This window comes from Muntiacus reevesi, chromosome 19 (assembly GCF_963930625.1).
Source record: "Muntiacus reevesi chromosome 19, mMunRee1.1, whole genome shotgun sequence".
NCBI lineage: Eukaryota > Metazoa > Chordata > Mammalia > Artiodactyla > Cervidae > Muntiacus > Muntiacus reevesi.
Window position 1 is genome coordinate 55,753,746 of NC_089267.1, and position 25,933 is coordinate 55,779,678.

Below are 25,933 nucleotides of genomic sequence, written 5' to 3' on the forward strand. Positions count from 1 at the left end.
GTCCATTTGCAGGTCTCTGAGAGAAAAGGGAGCGGGGTCAAAACATACTTCACCAAGAAGGTTGAAACTGTAGCTTTTATCTTTCCCGCTGGTTCCTAGAGGACCAACCGTACAGAGATTCCACCGCGCTCTGCGCCACTTCCGTTCGCGCGTTTTAATTACGTCACACGTCAGTTCTCGCGGTATTATCACTTCGCCGAAGCCCTTTAATAAAGGTCTCGCGAAATTTGTCCCACAGGTCCAAACAAGCCTCTCACCCTCCCCCACTCCACCCCTCCCCCACTCCACCCCCGACCTGTCCTCCTTTCTCTCACCGAATTCTCCCCTCCCCTCCCGTGATCTCAAGGCCCTCCTCTTGTTTCCGATCTCTGGCCGGAACCGGAAGTTTGGTGGGCGGGGCCGGGCGGCGGAAAACGCAGCGGAGCCGGAGCCGGGACTCGGCTGTGGCCGCTGTCCCTGTCCCCGCCACGGATCGCCGTGGCTCCAGGTTGAAGGTCGGTCCGGAGGCGGGTGGGCGCGGGTCTCCCCCGGACTGTCCGGGCGGCAGCCTTCCCGGGCCCCCCGGGCTCCGCGAGGGATCATGTCTACAGCGTCCGCCGCTTCTTCCTCCTCCTCGTCTTCCGCCGGTGAGATGATCGAAGCCCCCTCCCAAGTCCTCAACTTTGAAGAGATAGACTACAAGGAGATCGAGGTGGAAGAGGTGAGCGAGGCCCGGCACGGAGGCTCGGGCCCTGGCCTGTCCCGGTCTCTGCCTGGTCCTGACTCTAAAGGCGCCTCCCTGGTCCCTCTATTTCTTGGGACCCACCCTGGAGTCCCCACACCCCACCGAGGCCGGGCGTAAAGGGGCTCTCCGCGTCCAGCTGCTCCGGGGTAGCTCTCTTTTCTCACTTTAGCACCCTTGAGTTTGAATTTAATACTCTCGTGCTTGGAGTTTGGGTCATCTCAAACGGAAAAGGATAAACTGGTGCGATCGTCTGGTCCACCAGTTCTAGAATCTGTAAGTAGTAAAATTGATCAAAGACCATGGCCGTTTTGGAGTTTTAGTTCTCCAAAACATGGTGTTCTTAAGGGTCAAGGATTGTTTTATGTTCGACTTCTGGCTCAGCATCTGGCACGCAGTGGGTGCTCAGTGGATGCTTCGTAAATTAATACATCCAGAAGTCTAATAGTTTTTCCTCAAGTACCGAATAGCTCTGTTTCGCCAGTTCCATAGAGCAGTAGTCATGTTAAATGTTATTTAATAGTCTTCAATTAGACTGATTTAGGTTAATTTCACCACTAGTAATGTAGACAGGTTTAGGATGAAAAAATGTTTCAGGTAGCATATTCTGAAGAAATAACGAGTGATTTCAGTGACAACTAGAATGTGAGGTCAGACCAGAAGTCGCTGTTATTAAACCTGAATACATCCTTTATTCTGCAATATTTAAATTATTTTGGAGCAAGGTAATGTGCCTTTAGCACATTGCTTCTTTTCAATGCACAGAGGTTGGTTGTATAGACCATAAAAATTAGAAAACTTAAAGCTATATATATTTTAAAGACACTTTAGAAAGTGTTAAAACTTTGGTTGTAAATGGTATTTATTATTTACCATTTGTTTATCATTTAAGAAATTTACTAAGCACCCTGCATTACATACACCCACGAGAATCCTGCATGTTCTGTATTACAGATCTCAAAGAATTATCTCTACTTTAAAAATTTTTAATTACTTTTAGACAGTGGTAAGCTAAAAGTAGTGAGATAATTATCCTTCAACGAACGTTTTTTTTTTTTTTTTCTATGCATGTTTTGGAATAATGGATTATTTTTACTTGCTTAAAATAATCTTAAAGATGGCTGAAAACAGCCTCATTTTACAAGATAATGTAAGTGGAAAGAGCAAAACCTTAGGAGTTAGATGAAGGTTCAGTGTATCAGCTGCGCCATTTGTTAGCTGTGTGATCTGGAGCAAGTTTCCTGACCAACCTTTTTGAGCTTTAGTTTCCTTAACTGTAAAATGATTATAATTTCGACCTCATTTTATTTGTATGAGACTTTATTAGGCAGTACGTGCAAAATACCCAACACAGTGCCTGACACACATTACTAGGAACTGAGTTCTGGAGAGGAACTGTGACCTGCTTTAAGGTCATATGGCTAAAAGAAGGACCCGTATTTTGGAAGAGGGGGAGGTTTTGTGTGTGTCTGTGTGTGTTTTTTTCTACTGAGACTATGATAAATTCTTTTTTCAGAATTGGATAGTTGATCTCGCTTTCATGGCTAACATTCTTTCTTTTTTAAGAATAAAAATTCAGTGAGTCAGTATAAAAGAATTGTAGTTTTTAAATAAGCATTTACGTCTACTCTGTGGCGAATTGCTGTGCTTGTAGACTACAAATTGTTATATAATAATAACTTGTACTTCGTGGTCTACCAAATGTTTTCAGAGACTTACATCATCTGATTTTTACAACCTTAGTTTTCCCACACTGCTTTCTGAAGCATTTTACATTCTTGGTTATTCGTAAGGTGTCATTTATCCTTTTACTACTCTTTCCCCAAAGCTATTTAACCTCCTATTTGGGTTCTGTTTCCAAAGACCTTTCCTTTAGTTTAGATGATGTTTCAACTATTCTTTAGTAGATTTAGGACATTGCTGAGGAGTATATTTTTGTTCCTAGATGAAGTTTTCTTAAGTTAGGCAGTCTTTTAATTTTGTTCTTTTCAGTTTTTATTAGTCAGTTTATTTTCATGTTAAAGATTTGAACTTAGATCTTTCTAATGTTAAAACCATTACATAATTTTCATCATATTCTTTATGTTCACATTAAAGCAGTGTTACTATATAATCTAGGCAGCACCATGGGCGCTCATTATTTCTCAACTTAGATTCTGCTCTCAGCTTAAAATCATGAATAAGAGAAACAGAGAAAGATGACTCAAAACAAAAAGTATATTACATTGCTTTCATTATTATATATGGTACCAGTATATTGCCTACTAATGAAGAAAATCATATTGTTTCTCAAATAGCAGTGTAATTGAATCAGCATTATATTGTTTCAGTTAGAAACTGTGTATAAGGAAAAATCCTCTGACCATAGGCCAAATATGCACTCATTTGACAGATGTATATTTTTAAGGCATCGGCTGATTTTAATCCTTACATTTCTTATACCATGACTCAGTAATAATCAGTGTGAAACTTTCCAAATTCAGTTTTGGTATCAAATTATGTCAGGTCTCAGCATTCGAAACCTATGTAGGTATTTTTTTAATTTTTTAAGTCATTTTAGCTTTTATCATTCTGGATCTGACTGTTAGAATGAATTGTGAGTTATGTATCTGTACACTGGGGACTAGGTTGCAAGAAGTGATAGAGGCAGTGTGGTGTGGTTAAAATAAAAGTGTACTGGGCTGGGTATTTAGAAAATGTAGATGCCACACTGATTCTGCCATCATGTATTTCAGTAACTTTGAGCAAATCACCTCATTTTTCTGAGCTTGATTTCTCACGTAAAAAGAGAGATTGAACAAGATAACTTAAGGTTTCTTCCCATTCTAACATGAAATCACACTGTTTCACACTTTTTCTGGCATTTATGCTCTGTTTCCACAGTCAGTTTTAAGGACAGTGATCATGATGAAATGTAGTTTGTGACTGACTAATCCTGATTAAACAGGGCAAATGATACTCCCGTTTTACAGATATTGACAACTAGTCATAGAGTTTGATTTGCCAGAAGCCTCATATCTAAGTTCATGGTAGAGCAGGGAGTTGAGTTTGAGATTTCTCACTCCTGAGTCATTTGCTCTTTCCTCTTGGATTTATAAGGTTCCTTCCCTTCTTTCTGAAGTTAAGGTTTGTAGCCAAACCTTATCGTAAGAATGGGAAACAAAATACCGATTTCATTTATAATAGCTGGTCTGGAGCCCTTAATGAACATTCTTTTCTGTGCTAAGATTATAAAAGATGAGTGAAGGATTCTAGGGTTCTCTCCTTAAAAACTTTGACTTATCCTGAGACTAGATTTTCAGAACCACAAATTAAAACTATGAATGGAATGTAAATTGCACGCTTAAGCCATAATTGGAAAGTAGAGTTTATCACAGAAGGCTCCATTTAGCAGGAAAGATTTTGCAACTAGGTTTTTAATAAAGTAAGCATCATAGATTGGGAAAGATACTAAAATGAATTCTTTGTAGTTGCTCCTATGCCTCAAATGCTCTTTTCCCTAGAATTTCATTGACCTGTTCTCACCATTCAAGTCCCATTCAAGTGGTGGTGGTGTTATAGTCGCTGAGTCGTGTCCGACTCTGTGACCCCAGGGACTGTAGCCTGCCAGGCTCCTCTGTCCATGGGATTCTCCAGGCAAGAATACTGGAGTGGGTTGCCATTTCCTTCTCAATGTTACTTCCTTGAAAAAGCTTTCCCTGAGCAACCTAGATCTTTGTCAGTTCTAATATCCTTCATGGCACTTAGCTGTCACTGAAAGTAGGTATCCCTCAGCACAGTTTAACCTTATTCACACTTTTAACTCCATTGGCTAGCATCTAAAGGTTTTCTGTAAGTAGTTGCTGAATGAGTAAATGAAGTTACTGTAGCATAATCATGAGAATTCTAGTGTCCATCTGGTTCTCTTTATGTGAGCTGGTCCTTTTATGTGATTAAACCAGAGGTTAAGATAAATTAGTGATTTGGCTAACGCAGCATTTACACTAAAAATAAAATCTGATTCTCTATGCAAATGTTGATTTCACTGCAATTAATTATACGTAGCAAGTAGTTTGGTTTAACCAGGGGTAAAAGATTCTGCAGAGGGTCAGGTGCTATAACAATACAAGCCATGCATTAGTGGGCCTTTACTAAAATGCTAAAAAGACCCTGTTTGGCATGGCCGCTTTTTAAAGGGGAGATCCACAGCGTTGACATCAAGAATAGCATATGTGCAATGCACATATAATAATTGCAGGATTTATATGTTCTTAGAGACATGCAGAGGTTCTGTTTTAAATTGAAATACAGAAAGAGCTTTGACAGTATTGTACATTTTTTGATTTTTTTTATGTTAAATGTGTGGGCAACTGATAATAGAGAAAACCTAACTTATAGTGGCCTGAATAAATTGTGTATAGATTTGTTATTAATATTAAGAATATTCAGAATTATTAATACGCACTTCCATGTGAAACTTGATTGTTGGTTTCAGGAGAAACCTGTAATTGTTATCACAGCGAAGAGGTAGCCACGGTGATAATGTTTATTGTGTGCCTGTGTAACTTAAAAGATGACATGAACATATTATTTGAAAGAAAGGCCTGTTTAAAGGGTCAGATGGATGTCTTATGGCTGATTTTAAAAAGTCTGAATAATCAAAGCTTTACTTTGGTGTTATAAAGTCTGTCTTGTCAGCGGGTGGCAATTCTACTCTGCCACAGTTAATTCATAGATACTGGAGTTCTGAAATAGTCAGAGGCTCCAAGTTCTAACTAATAACTGTTCAGATCTGTGCTTGTTCTGCCATGTCCCAGATTTCTAGCCAGAGCGACGGCAGCATGGCCAGGGTCCATTCACACAGACCACAGGTCAGGGCTAAAGCAAGCTGTCAGCCACAGCCCACTGGGCTGGAAATAACGGGAATGGACACAATTAAGGATTATTTCATAGTAAATTAAGAGTTCAAGGGTGCACACCCTTTTCCATTTAGTTTTCGTTTAGATGGTTTTTTTCTTTTAAAAACCTGACTCGACAAGGGAATGGAGTGTTTGTACATCTTAAAGAAATTAGTTTTTAAAGGAGTTGCTTTCTTTGAACACATACACCAAATTTTGATTTTGGTGTTTTTGCCTTTTAATATTAACTGCATGAAAATATGTTTTTCTGTCGTTTCTCATTTTTCTGCTGTACTTTTTTCATATTCAGAAATTAAATTTAAATCTGCTTTACTACATGAGACTAAAATTGTGAATCCCAAACCATGAGGGCTAAACCACGGGGGGAGAAGTACATATAATAAAAGAATTAATCTGAAAACATTTTAATTTAGAAAACAGTCATATATTCAGAAGGAAATATTTCTAATTTGACTTCCCTTTTAAAACCAAAGTTCTCACTGAATTCCTTTGTTTTTCTATTTTTATAGATGAGGTATTGTGAAAAATATCTGAAATATTTATTTCTGGGTTCACCATTTTGGATGGATGTGTGCATTGGGGGAGATACTTGTAATTGGACATGTTCCATTTTTTACACTCTTCGTGAAAACTGATCTTGGGTTAGAGCTGTCCATTCACAATAATTGTTAATAATAATATGTCAGAGAAGCTTACTCAGATATGAGTACAATCCGAAAAGCATATTTGATTGTGAACTTGAGTTAGAAATTTGGTAGTAAGTAAAAAGTGACTTCCTTTCATTGTTTTGTAGTTTGAATATTAGTTTTTTTTTTGTTATTTACCTCAGTTGCCATTGTGTCTCAATTTGCCATTTGTGCTCTTCTGATCTACCATGTGTCAAGAACAACAGTGTTCTGTTCTCAAGAATTCTTCTTTTCCTTTCTTCCTGCTGAAGATATCATGTCAGGGGTCTGGAAAACTTCCATAGACCGTATCAGCAGTAAGAGAAGGGTCTCTGGTCAGTGTGATGGTTTCCAGTGAGGTGTCTCATCTCACTGTTAATGATGGTTTTAATATAACCTGATACAGTCATTCTCAAATATGAGAATCACCTGAAGGGTGTGTTAAAACACTGATTGCTGGACCCGACCCTCAGACTCAGTAATTCTGGGTGGCAACCTGAGAATTCCATTTTCACAAATTTCCAGGTGATGCAAGTGCCTCTGACCCATAGGTTACACTTAGAGAGCCACTGGCTAAGCTCTTGCTGTTTTTATTTCCTTGCTTTTTGCTGGTTTCTTCTTCCCCTGTGTTGTAAACGTTGACGTGCTTCAACGCTCAGTTCTGGGACCCCAGTGGTCACGTGTTATTTTTTGCTCACCACATCCAGGGGGTTGGTTTGAAGTACTAACTAAATGCTAATGACTCTCCCAGGTTCTTAATGCTCTGCCTGACCTCTTGACCCACGTTTCCACTTTCTTTCTTGGTATCTCTACTCAGATGTCTAAATAGGCATCCTAGGCTTTACATGAGTAAATCAGAACTCTGTGCTATTAAAAAAAAAGAAAGAAAATTTGCTTGCTTCATCCTTTCTTATCCTTTATTAAACTGTTTCTGAATCTAGACGTTATAAATGACTCATGTCTCTTCGTGTCCACCTGTCCTGCCTGCATGCAGATCATCAGCAAGCTCTTTTGACTTTACCTCTAAAACATATGGTTTATGAGATGGTTGGATGGCATCACCGACTCCGTGGACATAAGTTTGAACAGGTTCCGGGAGATGGTGAAGGACAGGGAAGCCTGGCGTGCTGCAGTCCCTGGGGTTGCAAAGAGTTGGACGCGACTGAGCTACAGAACAACTAAAGCATATTCCCTGGCTTCCCTGATGACTCAGCAGGTAAAGAATCTGCCTGCAATTCAGGAGTGGCAGGAGACTCAGGTTAGATCCCTGGGTAGGAAAGATCCCCTGGAGTAGTAAATGGCAGCCCACTCCAGTGTTCTTGCCTGGGAAACCTCTTGGACAGAGGATCCTGGTGGGCTCCAGTCCGTGGGGTCACGGAGTCGGACGTGACTGGGCACATGAGCACAGAAACAAGCTAAAACGTATCCCAGTTCTGCTCATTTTTCTGTTCGACCGCCAGCCTTGTTCTCAAAGCACTTCTCTCTTGCTTGGACTGCTTTTACAGCCTTCTGCCTGATCTCTCTCTATATATAAGCTAACTTCCTTACAATTCATTCTTCACATAGAGCCAGAATGATTTTTTTTTAATGTAAAATCATATCACATTCCTCCTTAAATTCCTCTAATTGCTTCCCATCACATTTAGTTTGAGATTCAGACTCCTTTTCATTGAGCCAAGAACCCTCCAGGATCCAGACTTTGTCTGTCTCTCTGGCTTTATCCTGCATCACTCTTCCCTTTTTCCACTATGTCCTGCTTACACCAAACCCTCCCAGTATTTCTCTAGGTCATCATTAAAATGTCACCTTTCTCATTAAGGCCTAGTTTAAAACTGGAGTGGGAAGAGTGCATGCATGTGTACACACACACAATTATGTTTCTTTTCTTCTTAGTGCATTTATCATTTTCTTAAAACATTCTGTCTTTTATATATATATATACATACACCTGTGTATACACACATCATGCTTCCTCTTTGTCTCCCTGCACACAGAGAATATAAGTAGTTAGAACAAGGATTTTGGTTTAACTTGTTTACTTCTGTATCTGGAATATGTAGGATAATGCCTAAACTATAGATGGGATTCACATGTTGTTGAATAGGGATTATAGGGTTTTCCCCCCCCTTTAGGGTCCTTACACTAGTAGTTTCTTCTTTGGTTCGTTCCTTGTGTCATTCAAATATGAAATTAGTAACCTCCTCAGATGCCTTTTATACTCTCCAGCCATAAATTTCCACATAAGTTTGTCCCATTATTTAACTTTTTCTTTTTCTCCATCGCAGTTTTTTATAAGCTGTTACTTATCTTATTCATCTTTTTGTCTCACATGCTTGCATGCTCAGTCATGTCTGACTCTTTGCAACCCGAAGAGTAGGCTGTAGCCCGCCAGGCTCCTCTGTCCTTGGGATTCTGCAGGCAAGAATACCAGAGTGGCTTGCCATTGCCTCCTCTCGGGGATCTTCCGGACCCCGGGGTCAGACCTGCGTCTGCTGCGGCCCCTTCACTGGCGGCAGGTTCTTTGCCGCTGAGCCACACGGAAGCCCCATCTTTTGTCCGCTGTTGTCTTTTCTTTCCTCTCCCTACCCCCCGCTTAAGTTGAAAGTACATTTCATGTGGGTCTAGGCCTTTGTCTTGTTTGCGGCTATATCTCTTGTATCCCAGATGGTAGCTGGATATGGTAGACATTCCAGAGATACTGGCTTAAGGAATAAACGCAGTTCATGGTTCTCTCGGCATTAGCCTCACTTCATCCCTTGAAGGCGGGAGACTGCACCCGTCTCTCCCCACCTGCTCACTGGGCGCTCCTCTTTGGCTTTCACTGATGCTCTGAGATTCAGCTGAGCTCTGCGTTTAGCTCCCTGTATTTTGAGCTGTCTGCCATCCAGCAGCCTCCTTCCTGCAGTCAGAAGACTCTTCAGTTATCCTGTTTTTCTCTTGGCAGGAGTTTTTCTGTATCATTGCCACGTTCTGTCAAGGCTGAAAGAATGTGGGGCCTCGCTCTGACTGTCCCCTTTACCACACTTAACTCATCTGCGGCTTCTCATGTTGGCAGAGCCTGTCCTGTGAGACTGCTTTCTCCTGGAGATCTCAGGGAGAAGTTGAGGCGGAGGGGGCATGGAAATAAGTCTTCTCTACCCTCGAATCCCTAAGTCTGTCCTGAAAGCCGCCAACGTAGAGTCTCGTCACTGGCCCTTTTCGGCTGGGGGGGGGGGCGGGGGTGTGTGTGTATGTGTGTGTGTGTGTGTGTGTGTGTGTGTGTGTGTGTGTGTATTGTTTTGTCTTGAATTTCTTCTCTACCTCACTTTCAACCCTTGAAGGCAGGGAACAATTCTTCATATATTTTTTCTTTTACCCCTAATATTTATGCCATTTGAAAAGATGGGAAGTCACATTTTGATTCTGTGATATGGTGATTTCCAAGAAATATGAAAAGAATCCACCTGCAATGCAGGAAACCCTGGTTTGATTCCTGGGTTGGGAAATTCCCCTGGAGAAGGGATAGGCTACCCACTGCAGTATTCTTGGGCTTTCCTGGTGGCTCAGACGGTAAAGAACCCATCTGCACTGCGGCAGCCCTGGGTTCAATCCCTGGGTTGGGAAGATCCCCTGGAGGAGGGCATGGGAACCCACTCCAGTATTCCTGCCTAGAGAATCCCCATGGACAGAGGAGCCTGGCGGGCTGCAGGCCACGGGGTGGCAAAGAGTTGGACGTGACTGAGCGACTAAACACACATGTGCTTAGTCATTCAGATGACCAAAATATTTCTTAAATATATTTGGTCTTTGTCTGCAGTTTCTGGCTCACAGCTCCCAAGACCCTCTGAATTTTGTAAGTGATGAAAGATAAAGATGTCCTGAGTTCGTTTTGGACCACACCTAAGAACGGGGCTGCTAGCCAGGAGAACCGACAGTGTGGTTAGAGGGTTGGAGCTTTCAGCCCCGCCCCTCTGACCTCTGGGGAGGGGAGAAGGGCTGGAGGCTGAATCAATCAGCAGTGGCCAGCAGCTGAATCCTTCTCGTCCATTTAATGAAGCTCCGCGTAAGCCCGGAAGGACGCGTTTCAGAGAGCTCCCAGCTGAGCACACTGAGATTGGGGCGGGGGCACAGAGAGGGCGTGAAGCCTTTGGGGGGAGAGGGCGGGTGCAGACAGTCTCGCAGGACTGAGCCCTCAACCTGTGGGATCCGATGCGCTCTCCAGGTGGGTGGTGTCAGAATGGAGCTCCGTGGTAGGCTGTTCAGCTGGCATCTGAGGATTGCTTGGAAGTGCGGGTAAATCCCCCTCCACACACTGGAGCTTAGTAATCAGAATCATTACATACCCAGAAATGTAATCATTAAGCGCTGATTCTGTGCTTCTGACCTTTGAATTCACAACAGTTATTTTTTCTATCATGTATTTCAGCTTACCTGTACAACCTCAGGCATCTTGGACTTTATTTAATCATTTTAGATCTGTTGTTTCACCATACACGTGAAATATCACGTGACCCTGATGCATGCAGACTTCTTAATAAGTTCATGGATTCTTATCTTACATGAAATGCCTGTTTTATATTTCAGAGTGTTTCCAAAAAATTGCTTTTGTAAACGAGAGGGAGAAAGTTTATCATGTCGTTGCTGCTGCTAAGTCGCTTTAGTCGTGTCTGACTGTGCAACTCCATAGACGGCAGCCCACCACGCTCCCCCATCCTTGGGATTCTCCAGGCAAGAACACTGGAGTGGGTTGCCGTCTCCTTCTCCAATGCATGAAAGTGAAAAGGGAAAGTGAAGTCGCTCGGTCCTGTCTGACTCTTCGCGACCCCATGGACTGCAGCCCACCAGGCTCCTCCGTCCATAGGCAAGAGTCCTTGAGCGGGTGCCATTGCCTTCTCCGTATCATGCCCTTAGTTGCCCGCATTTTGTCCTCATGGGTTCAGGTTGCGGGCTCAGGTCGGCCATCCTGTCAGCACTAGGTGGCACTCGTGCATCACAGTTAGTCATCACACCTTACACAGTGTTTGCAACAGATGCATGATACACGAGTGTAATGTTTGAAATCCCTGTGTGGGCATTCTTCAGAATAGCGAAATGAAACAAGAGACCTGCTGAGTGCCAGTTGCTTTGGTGTATCTGTAAATACATGAAAAGTGGAATTACTATCCACTAAGTCCTATTTGACTCTTTTGTGACCCTGTGGACTGTTGCCTGCCAGGCTCCTCTGTCCCTGGAATTCTCCAGGCAAGAACCCTTGACTGGCTAGCTGTTCCCTTCTGAAGCCATTCCTTCAGCAGTTCACCTGACCCAGGGACTGAACCCACGTCTCCTGCAGTAGATGCAGATGCTGTACTGTCTGAGCCACCAGTGTCAGTTCGGTTGCTCAGTCGTGGCCGACTCTTTGCGAGTCGGACCTGAGCCACCAGGGGAGCCATTTATAAATACATCGTTGGAAAACATATGAAATTACTTCCCAGTCATTATTCATAGTACTGTTAACAGATAGACTGGTCTCTCCATCTTTTCTTTCTTCACCTGATACTGTCATAATGTTGAAATTCATTTTAGGGCCTATGTGCTGTTCATTGTGGTTAATTTGAAAGAAATAAGGAGTATAACTCCTCAAACTGATTCATACCCAGCTCCAAGCACTTATTATTCTTTTGTGGTATGTAAGAAAATGTCTGATTTTGACTTGTGAACCATATAGATAATATGCTGAAGAAAAAGTTAACATCTCCCTTTTACTGTTGAGAAAACAGAATCTCAAAGACATTAACTTGCCCAGTATTGGTAGCTAGCAGGCAGACAGAATCTACATTTAAACTCAAGTCTGTTGGTTTCAGATCCTAGGTGTGGTCTTTCCATTATTCCAGAGGTGTAGCCAATCGCTGTCATGTTAAAGTAACTGGATGCAAAGTTCAAATGAGTGACATTGACTCCTTTGCCTTATGAGAGGTGCAGAGGAGGGCTAGAGCCTTATCGTCAGGAGGCCCCTCAGCACTGAGGACCAGGAATGGAAAAAGGAAAGTCACCAGAATCAAGACAACTCAGTTGCCTTTAGGCTGATGGCATACAGGCCTCCCAGGTGCTCGGTGGTAAAGAACTCACCCGCCAAGCAGGAACGCAGGTGTGACCCCTGGGTCGAGAAGATCCCCTGGAGGAGGGCATGGCAACCCACTCCAGGCTTGCCAGGAAAATCCCACGAACAGAGGAGCCTGGTGGGCACCCGTCCACAGGGTCACAGACGGGTCAGACACGACTTAGGACCTAAACAACAGTGACATCAGAGGCTGAATATAAAGTGAATTGTTTATTATATCCTCTGTGTTTCAAATCCTGGCTTCTCTGACCCTGTGATCTTGGGCAGCTTGGCAACTTTGTGACTCAGTTTACTTACCTTTAAAATGGAGGAGGATTAAATATGTTAATGCACTAAAGCACCGTAACCTAGTTGGAAAACGAAATGGCAACCCACTCCAGTATTCTTGCCTACAGAATCCTGTGGACCGAGGAGCCTGGTGGGCTGCCACCTGTGGGATCGCACAGAGTCGGACACGACTGAAGTGACTTAGCATGCATGCATGCATTGGAGAAGGAAATGGCAGCCCACTCCAGTGTTCTTGCCTGGAGAATCCCAGGGACGGGGGAGCCTGGTGGGCTGCTGTCTGGGGTCGCACAGAGCCGGACACGACCGAAGTGACCTAGCAGCAGACATTAAGCAACATGAGAAATGTCCACACTGCTCTGTGTAGTGTTTAAAGTGGAATTTGAGTTACGGCTGGAGTGGCCATCCATCTCAGCTTACAACTAACGATCCTGGTATTTATTAGCACCTATTTTTCTTACTCTGGAAAGAGTACCTGCTCATGTAAGTTTGCCTAAAGTGAAGACTTCCTCCAAGAGAAGATGTAACTTCTCCTTTCTGATACATGGTAAAGATTTGCGTGCGTGCATGCGAAGTCGATTCAGTTTTAGCTTACTGTTTGTGACCTCATGACCTGCCTGGCTTCTCTGTCCATGGTTTTCTCCAGGCAAGAATACTGGAGTGGGTTGCCATTTCCTTCTCAACTCAGTGCTTACTACATAGAAAGTGCATCATTGGTAAGAACTGTAGATTTTTCGCTTAAGGAAGTACTTAGATCCTTTGGAATTTTAAAGATTGGAGCAAATGGCACAAAACTAAGGCCATTTTCAGTGACAAAATAGACTGGCTTTGTTCTAACAAGTATCAAAAGCTATTCTTTAGTTGTTTTAATATAATGACGAATTTTAAGCATCAGTAGAGTAGCGTGAGAGAGGAGTGAACTCGAGAGCTACTTGTCAGCTTCAACAATAATATAACACGTGGTCAGTTTTTATTTTGCAACTTAAAAAAGTAACTTTAATGAGATATATTTTACATATCTTAAAATTTAGCCGTTTAAAGTGTACAGTAGTTTGTACAATTTACTAGGTTGTGCAAACATCACCAGAAACCTGTTTTCAAACTTTCATCGCCTTGGTAGGATTCCTCCTACCCATTTTACAGTTACTCCCAGTTTCCACTCTCAGCCCCAGACAACAGCTGATCTACTTTTTATCCCTAAAGATTTGCCTTTTACAGACATTTCGTAAAACTGGAGTCTTGTGTGGCCTCTCGTGTCTGTCACTGAGCCTGGTGTTTTAAGGTTCATCCGTGTTTTAGGGATCAGCAGTTGGTCCCTTTTTCCTGAAGAATGACATCCCAGTGCACAGTGCGCCACGCTGTGTCTGTCCTTCGCAATGGCCAGGCTTTAATCATCTGTTTTTATCCTTTCCCCTCTGCTGCCTACCCCACTGAACTATTGAAAAGTTATTTTTAATTTCATAAATATAAGAGCTTAAAACATTGATTATGTTTCTGCTTTCTAATTTTTGTTTTTCCAGACTGTCTTCTCTGTATCCTCTTATTCATCTTACCTGTCTTAATTTGTTTTCTGTCTCTAAGAGTCTTTTTTTTTTTTTTGGTTTTGAGAGTAAGAGGTGTCTAGACCATAAACTTTCAAAGATAGAGACAGTGCCTTTTATTGTCTCCTTGTTTTAACGAAAATTCATACTGGCTCTGTGTGCAAATCCAGATCGTGATGGTTTCTAAAAGCTTCTTTGACCTTTCAGGTTTGCTTCAGCATTAATGGTGGGCTGGATCTATTTGTTTCTGATTCTCATGGGGTATTTTTTGTTTGTTTGCTTTTAACTCAGGTTGTTGGAAGAGGAGCTTTTGGAGTAGTATGCAAAGCCAAGTGGAGAGCAAAAGATGTTGCCATTAAACAGATAGAAAGTGAATCTGAGAGGAAAGCTTTTATCGTTGAGGTAAGTTGAAATGTCATTTCTGTTGTGTAGTTCTCACCTGAGATACTCTGTGAATTTGATGTTTGTGAAAAACAAAGTGTCTCTCAGTTGTCATTTCTCTGGGTTCTTAAGCATCAGCAGTTGAGTTGAACTACAGGGAATGCCATAGAAACATTTTTTCATTCATACTCAGTTCTGATTAAAAATTAGAAGAGAGATGTAGCTGCATAAATGAATTCATCCCTGAATTAAAATACAGTCTCTTCCCTGTAATTCAGATCTATTTCAAGGCATAGAATTTAAATTTTAAAATAGAAAAGAAATGGTAATCTCTCCCATTATCTAAAGTTAAGAAGGGAGATTTTATGCATTCATTTTTGACTGAACACTTTAAGAAATTCGAATGAGATTATTTTAAGGAAAAATTATGTCAAATTGGCTTGTCTCATTTAGCATGAAAGTTTATAGCTCTTCTCTTACAGATTTGATGATGGAGAATTCGATAATCATGAGATTTTTGTATTATCAGGTTCATTCTTTTATGCTGTTTTGTATATTAGATTACCGTATTCGAATAAATCAGTGATTTTGTGACTTTTTAACTTCATTGGCCAAAAGAAGTGGTCTTTACTTTAAAAACTTTCTGAATTTATATCTGTGATTTTATTTAATTATAATGTCAAAATATGCTTCCTGATATTTTAAAATGCGTAACATGAGGAAATGAGAAATCCATTATAATAGGATAAAGGAGATTTTTGTAATTAATTGAATGAACTGAGAGGTGCTGGTGAATGGTTTGCTGTCATCATGAGAAAAAATGATCTGTAGTCCAGCAGTCTGGCTTTATCTTGCCTTATTCACAGTTTTTGTTTATGGTCTAAATGAGGTTATCGATCAGATACTGTTGTATTGGCAGTTTCCTAAAACTAGATAAAATCATATGTACTAAAGTCTAGGAATCCAGTCAAAAAGATGATAATAGCTTGGAGAAAAAATTTTTCATCAAAGTTATAGATACACGTAATTTAAACTGTTGAATGGTTCTCCATGTATTTTTCTTAAAAATCCCTTGTATCTCCTCCCATCAAGTTTTCTGCTTCTCAGAGCCAACTACTTTGAGCTCATCCTTAGTTTTGTTTGCTGTCCCCCAATCCAGAGACTCACACCTTCTCTAAAGAAGGTATTTTTATATTTCTCTCTCTGTGTTTATCTCTGCATTAAATATATATTTAGAGAAGATATTATTATACCTTCTCTAAAGAATCAACCTCTGGTCTTTGGGACAATAAAGAGGCATTCACTAGCTGTTTGAAGCAGGGAAGGAGGGAATCTTTGGCCTCATTTTAAACGATCTCTCTTATGCCCTTTTATTAGTAATAGCTTATGTGAATAGATACCTGGTACTGTCACCACTCCCCAAACTTTTGGAGGTTTTATGAGTTAAATCTGGTTGCTTCTCACTTTTTCTCATTTCCTTTTAGATCTGCAGTGTAAATTATTGCTACTCATTTGGTTTCCAACTTCCAAAAATGTGTGCTGTTTTTTCATATCACGTTTTCTTCATCTTTCTGAGTTTGTCTTGAAAAACAGTACCTTTCCTCTTTTGGTAGTATTGGATGGGGGAGCAAGAATAAATGCTTGAACAATCTGCTATGTAAAGCTCAGTACTTCAGAATCTTAACAAGGTGAAATTTAATAAATGGTGATATTAAGTCTCTTAGGACTAAAAATCTAGAAATGTTGGCTATAGAAAAGTACAGTTTTCTAGTAGCATGTGGCAAAAAGGTTTACCTTTGGGCTTCATATGAGCCAGCAGTATTATATAGATAATAGAGAAGGAGAGGAAGAAGAAAGAGGAAGAAGCAGAAAAGGAGAAGAAAGAGCTGGGAGCAGTTTGGGGGGATATGTTAATATTAATTTGAGATATAGAGCAAGAGAAATAAGTACAGCCAAACTGCTCACGGATCTCACTATGAATCATTGGATTGGATTCAATTGGATAAAACCGGAAGTACCGAGACCAGTTAGAAGGAGGCTGTAGTAGTTTCTGCATTGGTTCAGATTGGAATTGCTCAGGCAGAGGCAGTTGTAATGGGAACTCAGAAGAGGGAATTAACTCAGGAGATAGGAGGTGGACGGAAGAGAAGGCAAGAGTGCAGATTTTAAGTCAGAGAGACCAAAATTCAAACTCTGGTTCTACTACTTCCTAGCTCTAGGGTATTTAGCAACTCATTTAACCTACTCTGAGCCTTATCTTCAGGGCACCTCATCTTTAAAATGAAAACGATCATACCTGCCTTGCAAAGTTGTGAGGGTTATGCAGTATCTGTCAGGGGCCCCCAGTGCCCCGCATAGAGCACTCCTTCAGCCGCAGCTCTGAAGATGAAGGTGGTGATGATGTGGCTTCCCCTGGTTTGGATAACTGAGCTCGGTGCCCTCTCAGGGGTGGCATCCTGACATTTCTTGGCAGACTTAATTGCTCCTGATTTGTAGTCACGCCTTGTTCATAACTCCTGTTGTAGCCCTTTGCATGTTGCTTTAATTATTTGTGTATGTATCTCCCCACGACTAAACTGAGGATTCCAGGATGGGGCTTCTGTACCATTGTGGGCAGGTGCTTATGATCACAGTGCCTGCTACCTAGGAAACTGTTGAATGATTAAGCTAATGTTTTGTACAATCTTAAGATTTGAATGATGCTGTAAGATCACCTCCTCAAAAGTCAGCACTTTTCAGAAGAAACCTTTTTTTGTTACAGCTTCGACAGTTATCCCGTGTGAACCATCCTAACATCGTAAAGCTCTATGGAGCCTGCCTGAACCCAGTAAGTCTGTCATTCTTTCATTTTACTCTGGGAGAAAAAAACATGGCAGATACATGCCACGGTGTAGTTGATGAAGCTGTTTTGATCTGTCATATTATTTCTAAAAAAAATAGTAGTAATCATACTGTGTGTGCTTCTAATCTATTAGCAACATAGTGTAAGGGAAGAGCTGTCTTGGGTGGTCTTACCCAGTAACCTCATCTTCTTTGGAGATTCACAATAACCTGTGATAGCCTCTATTCATTTGCACTGGAAAAAAATCCCCAAACATCTGGGATTATGTGTTTATATACATCTTCACTCTTAGACAGTGGGCCCCTAGAAGACAAGGTCTTAGATCATAGATACCTTTTTTTTTCCCTCTAGTGCTATTCAAATACTGGGGACCAAAAGAATGGTTTTTAAATGCATTTATAAAATCAAAGCTTGATCTAAGTTGTCTCTCAAGTTCCCTAGGATGCTGTAGCTCTGTGGTTAATTATTCTGACATATGTTTCCTTCAGGTGTGTCTTGTAATGGAATATGCTGAAGGGGGCTCCTTGTATAATGGTGAGTGTCATTAGACCTGTCTTTATCTATTAGAGTAAAATAATTGAAAAGCTTTTAATACACACTGTAAGTTACTTAATGTTCTTCACAATTTATCCTCAGAGTCCCAAAAGGAGATAGTTAAGAAATCTGCCAAAGATTAAAAATCTGCTAAAGACAAGAGGCTACAACATTAGTATGTGAAATTTAGACGTCTAAGTATAGTAATCTTTTAAATTGATGGTATTCTTCATAACATTAAAAGCATTTACTTGCTTTTTAAATAGATTTTAAAGTATCTTCATACTTACAACCTTTTCTTTTTGCCTTGTCTCAGCTTTCAGGCTCCTCATTTTAGAACTTTTTAACTACACATCCTTATTCTGCTTTATTTTGCCTTTTTTTCCCCCCAAAAGTAAATTTGTGAAAATGTTCACTTTATGGAACATTTTAGTAACAATGAAAGGAAACTGTATTGTTTAGTTTCCTTTACAGAACAGAGCTAATCCATTTAGTTACCTGTGTAGAGCAGAGCTGTTTCACTCTAAGAAACACCAACCATATATGTAGTCTCTTGTCACAGCATTTTTATACCATGTAGCATTTTATTTAGCTATGTCTACTGCTCATGGGTTTGTTAATGGCTGTCTAATGCTTCTGTGTTTTATTTTAAATTACTTCTAGTTTTTAGCTATTATAGAAAGCATAACTGTAAACATTTCATGCACATTATTTTGTTTTCTTCTATACTGTTTCTTTGTACCTCTCTAAAAGTACAGTATGCTCTCAGTTGCTTGTAATTTATATTATTGTGTGCACTGCGTCTATTGAGATTTTAAAAGTGGTACTATATATTAACTGTATTTGAATGCATGTATAACAGACGTTCTAGTAAGTGTTAGGGACTTACGTGGTAGTTACCCATTTGAAATCGTTAGCTGTTTCTGTCCTTTCATTTAGAAGGGAAGGAAAAGCAGGCCCGATGGGAGCGTGTGCAGGAGCACCCACTCGTGTTCTGGCGGTGCTTGTGTTCGCCTTGCGTCTTTTGTTATATGCAATAAAGTTCTTTTTAGTTTGTGCCTCTCTTTGCAGTGCTGCACGGCGCTGAACCCCTGCCTTACTACACCGCAGCCCACGCGATGAGCTGGTCTTTGCAGTGCTCCCAAGGAGTGGCCTATCTTCACAGCATGCAGCCCAAAGCTCTGATCCACAGGGACCTGAAGCCCCCGAAGTAAGTTCAAATAATGAGGCCTCTCTCTCCGCACTCCCCACCCACTCCCGAATTGAAGCTGGTTATTGCACATCAGTGTTTCTTTTCTCTTCCCTTTTCGCTTGCTGAAGAATGTTTATTTTTATTCTTTTAACATTCTTTATTTTTAACACACCTCCATCGTTTAGCCATCTAAACTTGTATTTTAGATCGTTGTCTTCAGTGGCATCTTTATTTTTAATAACTTCTACCTTAGATTATCATCCTTCTAGAGTCTGTTAGTCTGTGCCTCCTGTTTTGTGCCCGCAGTACATTTTGGTTTCCCGGAACAGCTTCATGAGAGCAGAGACAAGCCTGCCTCGTTCCCTGTTGTATCCCTAACGAGCACAACGTCCACACATAGGCAACATTCCACCAGACTACACAGGGTGGTTATTATTTGCATTTTCAGAGAAAGGCAAAGGGCACTGCTGGCACATCTGAGTAGAAACTGAAAATATTTCTTTATATTGTGGATTCTGGGACTCTGAAAGAACTTCAAAATTCCCTAAATAAATATTTTTAAAGGCTATAACTTCAGAGATTCCCCCCCCCCCCCCCCCCGGGGTACTCAAGTTAAAGAAAACATACATATTTTTGTCCCCATTTCTCTCTAATTTTTCTCTTTTCTCTCCACTTGTGACAAAAAATCCCCTCGTGCCCCTTCTCCTTTACTGCTGGCCATCACATGGGTTCTCAGATAAGGGGTTTCCCCTCGGAAATCAGTCACAAGTATTCCATTCTCTTGACAGTGATTTAAAGCATCAAAGTATCCCTTCCAGGTAGAACTTCTCACTCTCCTTTCTAATCTGATGCACTCTATATAGGTTTCAACTCTTGGAATCTCCGTTCTCTCTGGTGTACCTTACTTATTTCCACCTCCAGGCTTACACTGATTTCTCTTTCCCTGGGTCCTTGGTCAAATAATGTTTAAGTCCCAGGTTCATGACACTTCTTTTTAACTTGACTCCGAGATTGCTGCTGTAGCTGCCTATCTTGGGTAGTAAAGAAGAAGGCAGGTTTTTGGTCCCTGTTTTGGGAGATTATGTTCTCCTTTCCCCACTCCCCAGTTTAACACAGAGTTGAATTATCAGAGCAAATTTGTGAAAGTCATAGCTCTTCTCCAGGAACAAACTGGCTGATTACAAGGATGAGGCGTGAAGGTGTTACGCCGTCATGATACAAGTGTGAGGCGTGAAGCATGCTTTTCCTGGAGGACCCAGAGCCCATCAGATGCAGGACCCGTCTGCACTGGAACCTGTTTGGCTTTGAAATGACAATGAGTTATTAAACAATATACTTCAAAGTAATCTCACAAAAGGCAGTTTTTTAGTTTTTAACATCTTTTGGATTCCATAGTTATACGGCTTAAGCACCTACTTCCATTCTTCAACCACACCCTGTAAGTCCATAAATTTTAGGTTATTTAACCACCTATTTAGACAGACCAGATACGTCTTACCAAAGTCATCTGCAGCTAGGGACTCTCGTTTTGCTAATAAATACCATTAACATATTTACAAGAGATACGGTCTAGGTCATTCCTTCCTCTCAGGCATTCTTACAGTTGGACTCATGGTGTAGTGTGGAAAATGGGGCACCCAGTATAGAAATCGGGCTTTATCATTAGAATTTATTTTTTAGAAGGTACTGGGGGAAAGGAAGCCCTTTGGAACGGCTGTGCCTTCACATGTAGCTGCGCATACAGACGCATGTGCCCTGTCTCAGTGTCCCTGGGAAGCCTGTGGGGCCTCCAGCCGGGAGGAGTGTTTGGAGCGGCACAGAGAGCAGGCTCCTGGCGACAGTCAGCTGCTTCATGCCGTCTCCGCTTGTGCTCGTGCCCCTGCTGTGGTCTCCTCCTTGCTGGTTCCTTCAAAACCTTACGAGTAAAGGGGTGTCCACTGGAAATAGTAATGATATAAAAGTGATTCAGAAAAATTGCTGTGATATTTTGAATATCCCAGGATGAAACCCAGAAGTCAGTTACAGAATTCTTCTCTTGGGTAAAGGGTAGTAAGAACTTAGCAGTGTTGAAACAAGGAAAAATTTTTTGTTTATTGAAGTGTATATAAAGGTAATTTGCACTTAGCATTCTTGCCACTTAAATTATCACATAGGTATTTGTGGCATTAGGGAGATATGAATAGTACTTTATCTGGCTTACTTTAGTCATGATGGACTAAAAAAATCTAATATTCTAAATCTGTCCATTTAGAATTTTGGAACAGAATTATATGCAAAGAATTTATAACTTCATGTAAATATCTGTATATAATGATATGAAAAAGATCCTGGTAAGGGAATAAAGCAACATCATGTATAGTGTAACCTATACCTGCTTAAATCCCCACATACTGCTCCTGACAATGCTCACAGCGATCGTACAGTAATGTGGCTTTGACTCTTAAACTCACATGAGAAGAGTTCTGGTCCTCCAGCAATATGGCACACTGCGTAAACTGCAGAAACATCCAGAAGGAAACCCAGAGGTGCTGCATCTTACAGCGAACATCCTTTACGTGCGTAGGTGATCTTGTGAGAAGTCAAGGGCGTCATTGAGCCAGAAGAGAGAGAGAACCGAGCCCTGAATGGGTTCGGTGGCTCGTGGGTTTTGCTCCTGAAGTTCAAAGTGAACGTTCCTGATTCATGTCCCAGACTCCGTCTGTCTTTTAGGTCAGAATCCTCTGCACTCAGTGACATATAGGGAAAGGAAAAGGAATATACATGTATATATGTAGGAGATTTTTATGGATCAGGCTTGAAGGTGATCACATCACATTCTACTGGCTAGAATGGTCATGATAACCATACCTAATTGCTCAGAAGGCTGAGAAATGTACCCAAAAAGGAAAGGAAATAGGGTCAGTGAACAGCTAAGCAGCCTTGCTACATTAGGCTAACTAAAGACTCATTTCTGTTCACAGTAAGGTTAATAAGAGCCAGGAAGGTTTGGAAACTTTTGGCACCATGATCCACAGCAAGAACTACTTCACAGTCTGTCGTGTGTAGACCTGAAGCTGAACTTTCCTGAAACAATATTCAATCTTAGTAGTTGTGATACACTTTGATATTTTCTATTTTTTTTTAATGTGTCATAATCTTCTGAGTTGTTTTGCAATCTAGGTCCCCAGATAAGTGATCTAGAATTTTTATGATTTAGATTTTACAACTAGGTTTCTACTTGCACCTTAAAAAACACTGGGGTAGGCAGATAAAGCCTAGGAGCCCACAGTTTATGAAGGTATTGCTGTCCATCCACTCCCATTTCAGAACACCATAATGTTCACTTACTAGATGTTTTTTAAAACCCCATATTTTGGCCCAGAGAGAAGCATAGTCAGGAAAGATTATGGAGATAGAGATGGAGACATCAAAATTTGAGTCTAGCAGTCACCCTAAGAACTGGCTTAAAGTCAACTTTTGCTGATATTCCTCTGTATTATTAAGCTATTACAGGTGGCTGGTTCACATTTTACAGAAGTTGAATGGTGACATTTTGCTTATTAGCCTTTTCTATTTCCTCAAATGTCTTTTTTATTATAGAATCAAATACTGGTCTTATAACCTTTAATTCATTTTTTGGTTTATTTTTTGTCTTGTTTGTTTTTTAAACAGCTTGCTGCTGGTTGCAGGGGGGACAGTTTTAAAAATCTGTGATTTTGGTACAGCCTGTGACATTCAGACGCACATGACCAACAATAAGGGGAGTGCTGCTTGGATGGCACCTGAAGTTTTTGAAGGTAAAATAGCAAAAGCATGATGTGACATGATCTACCTTATTACCCCATGTAAATCCAGTGTGTTTATGGCTTTCCCCTATTTACATGATTTTATTTCTGCAAGGCGTTTACACAAGATACTTCCTAAAGTCTAAGGAAGTACTGCATAAATACAACTTTAGATCTTGAATCTCATAGCAAGATTTCAGTTGTCTGTGAAGTTCAGGCATATGTACAGTTGATCCTCATACTCAGATTCCACAACTGAAAAATTGCCTGCGTGTACCCTAGAATCAGTACTCAATTCTTTTCATAAGTTATTCACAGGTATGCACAGAGCAAGAAAATATTTTGAGTCGCCCAGCACACCCGCTCCCGGCTGAGGTCAAACAGGGCGATGCTCTGCACTCTGTCAGTTCTCATCTGTGTCACTTCTGCGATCTATTGAGGGCCCTCATTTTTTCCCCTTTTTTGTACTTTGTGCTGATGATTTCACAGTTTAAAACAGCCTCCACGAGTAATATTGAAGTGCTTGCTAGTGGTCCTAAGTATCAGAAGGCTGTGATGTGTCTTACAGAGAAAATGTACCTGCTAGCTAATCTGCATTCAGGCATGAGTTACAGTGCTTTTGGCCATGAGTTTAAATTAATGAATCAATGATTTATATTAAAAGAGATGTTTTAAACAGAAACACATAAAACAAGGTTAGTGATCAGTTGACAAAAATGTTTTGAAGAGGCTCACAGGAACCCAATCCTGTATTTCCTCTGGGAGGAAATGATTCACTGTTTACAAATTCACAGTTCAGTTCACTTCAGTTCAGTTGCTCAGTAGTGTCCGACTCTTTGCGACCCCATGGACTGCAACACACCAGGCCTCCCTGTCCATTGCCAACTCCTGGAGCTTACTCAACTCATGTCCATTGAGTCAATGATGGCATCCAACCATCTCATCCTCTGTCATCCCCTTCTCCTCCTGCCTTCAATCTTTCCCAGCATCAGGGTCTTTGCAAATGAGTCAATTCTTCGCAATAGGTGGCCAAAGTTTTGAAGTTTCAGCTTCAGCATCAGTCCTTCCAATGAATATTCAGGATTGGTTTCCTTCAGGATGGTCTGGTTGGATCTCCTTGTAGTTCAAGGGACTCTCTCAAGAGTTAAGACTCTCTCAAGAGTCTTCTCCAACACTACAGTTCAAAAGCATCAATTCTTAAGCACTCAGCTTTCTTTATAGTCCAACTCTCACATCCATACATGACTACTGGAAAAACTATAGCTTTGACTAGACAGACCTTTGTTGGCAAAGTCATGTCTCTGCTTTTTAATAGGCTATCTAGGTTGGTCATAACTTTTCTTCCAAGGAGCAAACGTCTTTTAATTTCATGGCTGCCGTCACCATCTGCAGTGATTTTGGAGCCCCAAAGAATAAAGTCTGTCACTGTTTCCACTATTTCCCCATCTATTTGCCATGAAGTGATGGGACCAGATGCCATGATCTTAGTTTTCTAAATGTTGAGTTTAAAGCCAACTATTTCACTCTCCTCTTTCACTTTCATCAAGAGGCTCTTTAGTTCTTCTTTGCTTTCTGCCATGCAGGTGGTGTCATCTGCATATCTGAGGTTTTTGATATTTCTCCCAGCAGTCTTGATTCCAGCTTGTGCTTCCTCCAGCCCAGCGTTTCTCATGATGTTCTCTGCATATAAATTAAATAAGCAGGGTGACAGTATTCAGCCTTGACGTACTCCTTTGCCTATTTGGAACCGGTCTGTTGTTCCATGTCCAGTTCTAACTGTTGCTTCTTGACCTGCATACAGGTTTCTCAGCAGGCAGGTCAGGTGGTCTGTTAGTCCCATCTCTTTAAGAATTTTCCAGAGTTTATCATGGTCCACACAGTCAAAAGTTTGGCATAGTCAATAAAGCAGAAGTAGATGTTTTTCTGGAACTCTCTTACTTTTTCGATGATCCAACAGATGTTGGCAATTTGATCTCTGGTTTCTCTGCATTTTCTAAATCCAGCTTGAACATCTGGAAGTTCACGGTTCATGTATTGCTGAAGCCTAGCTTGGAGAATTTTGAGCATTACTTTACTAGAATGTGAGATGAGTGCAGTTGTGCGGTAGTTTGAGCATTCTTCTTTCATTGCCTTTCCTGGGATTGGGATGAAAGCTGACCTTCTCCAGCCGCGCTCACTGCAGACTCTGTAGGAGAATGCAGGGAGGGACAGGGACCCAGTGCGATTTCTGTTGGTGAAACGTCAGCATTCAGAGCTCCGGAGCATGCCTTAGAAAGAACGCAGGTAACTTAATTCAAACTCTAAGAGAGTGATCCATAAGTTGCATATGAGGTTTCTGTATAAAAACACCAGTTATCTTTTAAATAATTGAGAAAACTTGAACTGAAGATGTGTGATTCATACATTAGAAGGTATGAAATCCCATGAAATTCAGACACATTGAATAATTGGATTCCGATTTTGACTTTTATTTTTGATGAATTTAAAGTTTTTTGTTCTTTGTTTTTAGCCACCAAGAGAAAGAAATTTGCTCTGCCTTGAGTGGAGCTATTTTGCCACAAAGTTCAGTTAAAATGTTTGTGGACAAGCACATGTTAAATTATATAAGGTTAAATCATGCCACTTGTTTTAAGTTTGTATGTAGAATACACATAATTGGCATTGTTTTGAAATTATTTATTTAATGTGACTTTCTTTGAGTTAAAATAGCACAGTTGTTACTGTAGTGTAGAGAGCAGAAAGATTTGTTTTTACAGAAGAACCCAGAAATAAGAGTTACTCTTAATTGTTTAGAGCAAGAAGACTCAGACTGTTAGGCTGTGTAGATTTCTTCATTTCTGAAAGGGGTCAGCACCTGTGGTTCAAGTCAGACTGTGATGTCTCTGTCCCGTTCATAGTGCCTACTGCATGGAGCACACGCGAAGCACGTCCATAGCTGCTGTTGTCATAATTGGTCATTCTCAAAGTGGGCTGTTCATGGGTTTTAGGGTTTTGTTTGTTTGTTTATCAGCTGATTGACAGCTGACTTACA

At 40.9% G+C, this 25,933-nt stretch overlaps 1 protein-coding gene across 3 annotated transcripts in view; it reads left to right on the top strand.

Moving 5' to 3' along the window:
* The first annotated feature begins 334 nt into the window (after positions 1 to 334).
* The window catches only part of MAP3K7 (mitogen-activated protein kinase kinase kinase 7), a 61,752-nt gene continuing 36,153 nt past the window's right edge, over positions 335 to 25,933 (top strand). The window contains exons 1-6 of one of the 3 annotated variants that reach the window (XM_065911333.1): positions 335 to 700; positions 14,481 to 14,591; positions 17,332 to 17,397; positions 17,901 to 17,946; positions 19,018 to 19,156; positions 22,790 to 22,914. In XM_065911333.1, the coding sequence (XP_065767405.1) occupies positions 581 to 700; positions 14,481 to 14,591; positions 17,332 to 17,397; positions 17,901 to 17,946; positions 19,018 to 19,156; positions 22,790 to 22,914 (607 nt within the window). In that variant the 5' untranslated portion in view covers positions 335 to 580. Of the gene's footprint in view, positions 701 to 14,480; positions 14,592 to 17,331; positions 17,398 to 17,900; positions 17,947 to 18,998; positions 19,157 to 22,789; positions 22,915 to 25,933 lie in introns of those variants that run through there. The other 2 variants (XM_065911334.1, XM_065911335.1) reach the window with 2 other exon arrangements.